Source organism: Marmota marmota, unplaced genomic scaffold (genome assembly GCF_001458135.2).
Source record: "Marmota marmota marmota unplaced genomic scaffold, marMar, whole genome shotgun sequence".
NCBI lineage: Eukaryota > Metazoa > Chordata > Mammalia > Rodentia > Sciuridae > Marmota > Marmota marmota.
Window position 1 is genome coordinate 58,936,896 of NW_026000174.1, and position 4,478 is coordinate 58,941,373.

General features: G+C 32.0%; 1 protein-coding gene across 1 annotated transcript; it reads left to right on the top strand.

Annotated features, from left to right (window-relative positions):
• On the top strand, positions 1-936 carry LOC107135337 (olfactory receptor 8K3-like). Its single transcript, XM_015477222.1, has one exon. The coding sequence runs from the start codon at positions 1-3 to the stop codon at positions 934-936; it is 936 nt and encodes a 311-aa protein (XP_015332708.1).
• The last annotated feature ends 3,542 nt before the right edge of the window (positions 937-4,478 follow it).

Here is a 4,478-nt window from a genome sequence, read left to right on the forward strand (position 1 = left end):
ATGGAGAAACACAATCTCACAGTGGTTCAGGAGTTCATTCTGAAGGGCATCACAGATTGCCCTGAGCTGCAGGCTCCACTGTTTGGGCTGTTCCTCGTCATCTATGTAATCTCAGTGCTGGGAAACTTGGGCATGATCATCCTCACCAAGGTGGACCACAGCCTACAAACACCCATGTATTTTTTTCTGAGACACCTGAGTATTACAGATCTTGGTTATTCTACAGTTGTAGGCCCCAAAATGATAGTAAGTTTTGTGGTGAATCGAAATGTAATCTCATATTATTTATGTGCTACACAACTAGCATTCTTCATTTTGTTCATTGGTAGTGAGCTTTTTATTCTGTCTGCAATGGCCTATGACCGCTATGTGGCCATCTACAACCCTCTCCTCTACACGGTCATTATGTCCCAGAGGGTATGTTATATACTGGTAGCATTCCCCTATCTCTACAGCACATTTGTGTCTCTTCTGGTCACCATAAAGATATTTACGTTATCATTCTGGGGATACAATGTCATCAGTCATTTCTACTGTGGTGGTCTTCCTTTATTATCTTTGCTCTGCTCAAACACACATGAAATTGAAGTGATATTTATGATTTTAACATATAGTAATTCAATTTCCTCTCTTCTGGTCATTGTTGTGTCTTACGTGCTCATCCTCCTAGCCATTCTCAGGATGAAGTCTGCTGAGGGCAGGCACAAGGCTTTCTCCACCTGTGGATCCCACCTGACAGTGGTCATGGTATTCTATGGGACTTTGATATTTATGTATGTCCATCCCAATTCCAGGCACTCGTTCATCTCTGTTAAAATGGCTTCCATATTTTACACTCTAGTTATCCCCATGTTAAATCCCTTGATCTATAGCTTGAGGAATAAAGATGTGAAATGTGCTCTGCAACGAATACTGAAAAAGATATGTCACATTTAACATTTTTTACATAAAATGTAAATCCTAAGAATGGGTTTGGGATGTGAACGTGCCTTGTGTTCCTCCAGAATATATTATAAGTACAAAAGGGCCCAACATATATTTAAGAATTGGCCTTCTCAATTTCCATCAAATTTCTAAAAGCTAAAACATACTAGTGAAAAAAGCAGTGAAATCTTTGCTTTCCTTGAAGAGGAAAGATACATTGTAGACACAATAATTGAGTAAATGTATAGTAAATTATAATCAGGTTTAGCATCTGTAGACCATAAAATCAGGTAGCAGATTCACATCCTGCATGACCCTGAGGAAGAAGAGTGTTTGTGCAATAAAAGTGTGTATTGAAAAGGACTTGAAATGTTTTTTATTGAAATATCAAGTATTATAGTAAACTTTCCCATGTCCATGTGTATGCTTGTATATTGTGTGTGTGTGTTTAAGCATAATCTTTCAATTTTAAACTTCATCCACTTCTGAGTGTTTTGTTGGGCATCATTGTGATATTGGGAGGCTCACTGTAGTGTGAACTTTGAAGGAACAGTGAGCCAAATGTGTCCAGAGGCCCTTATTCCATGTGGGAATTTTAGACTCCTTATTTTTTTCCCCTCATCCAGGCCCTCACTTTCATGTATGAGCTCCAAAGAGTTTATTAAAAATTTTGGTCATTTAGTAACCCTTAGCTTCAATGCTACATCGAATTTTGTCTCATTCAGTACAGGTGTATGTATGAGTGAATATACCAATTAAAATGAATTTCCTATGTTCTTTCAAAGAAGTCTCTAGGTTTTTTTTTCCTCTTTTCTTTCTTACTGGAATGATCTTTATTCTTTACCATCTGTTTTTATTTAATGGATAACTATCTTATTATTCTTTCTTACCTCTCCAAACAAAAGTAATAGTACGTTTTAAAAAGTGAAAGTCTATTTATGATTCTATTCTTTCTTCTCTATATGAAGTGGGCTATGATCCTCTTTATTGGGGCCAACATTCTTCACAGTAGGCAAGTGAGCATGTTGTCTTTTGGTTGGATGTGTTCTTTGACTTCATTGATTGTTTAACCCATCATGGAGGAAGCAAATAGACATAACCCCACAGAGTGGGCTTTCCTATATCTCTGGTCTGAAGCAGAATATGGGTACTGAGTCTCACACTTTTCATGTCTTCTGCACATATTCATCCACGCCACCTCTACAGTCCTCCATGATTTCATCATTTTTATTGTTTAGTATTCATGACATTATTTACATAATGAAAGGGTTAGTTTTTATTATAAGCTCATGGAATAACATTATGTGTTTATATTTGATCATATATGAATAAAAATAATTCATTGAATGATAAAAGCATGTATTAATTGTCTGTGTATGGAAAATATTATTGTTTATTAATTGTGACTATATATATATTTAATGGGTAGATGTTTACTTATGAATTTAAATTCATAAGTAATTACAAAGAGAGTATAATTTTCTAGAAAGGATTGTTGAGCAGAAGTAAAATGAAATGTTCATATTGGTCTTTGTTGGCAGAGGACAATAGAAACTTGTATATTAATCTATTTGTAAATTATTTCATATGGTTCACCAAACTAACGTTGGAGAAACAGTACCACTTTTATAATAGAGAAAGATATATATTTTTAAGTTCTAATTTTAAAATTATATGAATAGAGTAACTCAATATACCATTTCCAATATAAATTTTAGTGGGATATTTATACTCCTTCAAGTGATAAACAAAACCCCCCAAAATCAATATGCTAATACTTAATATTTGTTAATGTATTTCATTCTTTTAAAAGTTCTTCCTTTTTTACTACATTTTTTAAACCATGGAATACAAAAAGAAAAACTTTTAAACATGTGTCTGGAATATGATTTTATTATTTGCTAAAATATAGTCAATAACTTCTATAGTTTATATAATGGTCAGAAAGGTCAACAAAATTTAGAATAAGAAAAACACAAGCATATTTAGGGACACTGAGAATATCTATAAAAATATCAACCTGTGTTTTAGTTGAATATCATAAAGAGTGATGTATTGTAATTTTTCCTTACAAAGACACTAAGAGACACTAGAAAAAAAAATTATGATTAAATGAGTCTCAAATTCAAATTTGTAATAAAATTACCAGCTTACTCTTCCATTAAAATCTAGTCCTTGTGGCTTGATAGCCAAGTGTTCAGGGAAATCCAAGTAACAAATCTCTGGAAATATGAAGAGAAGGTAAGTTTAACAACCTTTTGTGGATCACTCCTCAGATATCAAAGGCAGTCAAAAACATCACATATATAAAAATTCTAAACAGAATATTCGCTGGTGACTCCAGCACTATGTTCAAACAGCAATACACCCAGTTAGATTTAAGCAAGAAGTTTAATCTTTGTTTTATCATTCATAATTTTACTTTCCTGTGCCATATGAAGAAATTGAAAACGAAAACGTTTTTAAAATGTTTAAGTTCCCATATGTATTGATAGGAATAATTATGACCACGCTAACATTAAAATAAAAATTTCTTAGATTGGATGTGTCCTTTTCTTTATTTTCTCTATCATTCCTATTTATAATTTTTATTGTATTACAGTAGTAATTTTATTCTTCCAGAGGAGAAATCATTCTTTAATTACAAAAGAAAATTTCCCTGAGAACTCTGAATTCAAATGAAGGATGCATTTGTAACTTAAGGTTATTAAGTGTAAATAAGACCTCAAAATTATTCATGTAGAGCAATTCTTCCCATTATGTATTCCTATGAGAATGTCTTGCTTTGTTTGTGTTTGTTTTTGAAGGCGCCCTTCACTACTATTCACAGTTTCTTCTTAAGTCATGGTCACATACACATTATCTATGCATTTACTAGACTCACAGATAAAAATTTCCCTTGTATGTGTGTGTGTTTTGTATTTTTGTGTCTATAGATGTATATGATTCTGCATGGAAAATATCATTAAACACTACTGAAAAATCACAAAGATTGATATGTGAAATTTTAAAGTTTGCACAAAGAAAATAATAGCAAGTATGATAATAGAAACAAGCAACCAATTAGGGAAACAAGATACATGGGTGAAATTAATATGAACTAAGCCAAAATCCATAGAAAATTAACTTAATGTATAATTAGAGAATATAAATTTTAATTTATTTAATATCTTATGTATTAATAATGTGAAAATATAAATAAAATCTGTATACAAACAACCTAGAAATTCATGAATTTGATAAAACTGCTGTGCTAAGTATTGGTGAGGGGGTAAAGGAAATATTCTCATTCTACTATGGTAAGTATAAAATTTATAACACATTTGGGAAACAATTTTCAAATTTCTTATATACCCTGCCAAATCAGGAAACATATTTCCTATAAACTAATTAGCATGAATATGTCAAAAACCATATCAGAATAAAAAAGTATATTTTCAGGATAAAACATATAACAACTTCAATATTAATTCAAATGCTTTCACACAATATTAGAGATTGTGATGAGTGCATGAAGATATGTCACCAATGGCCACATCCATATGAATGACAAT

Excerpts from the sequence above, each read along its gene's own strand:
- LOC107135337 (XM_015477222.1), top strand. The coding sequence starts at position 1 with ATGGAGAAACACAATCTCACAGTGGTTCAGGAGTTCATTCTGAAGGGC.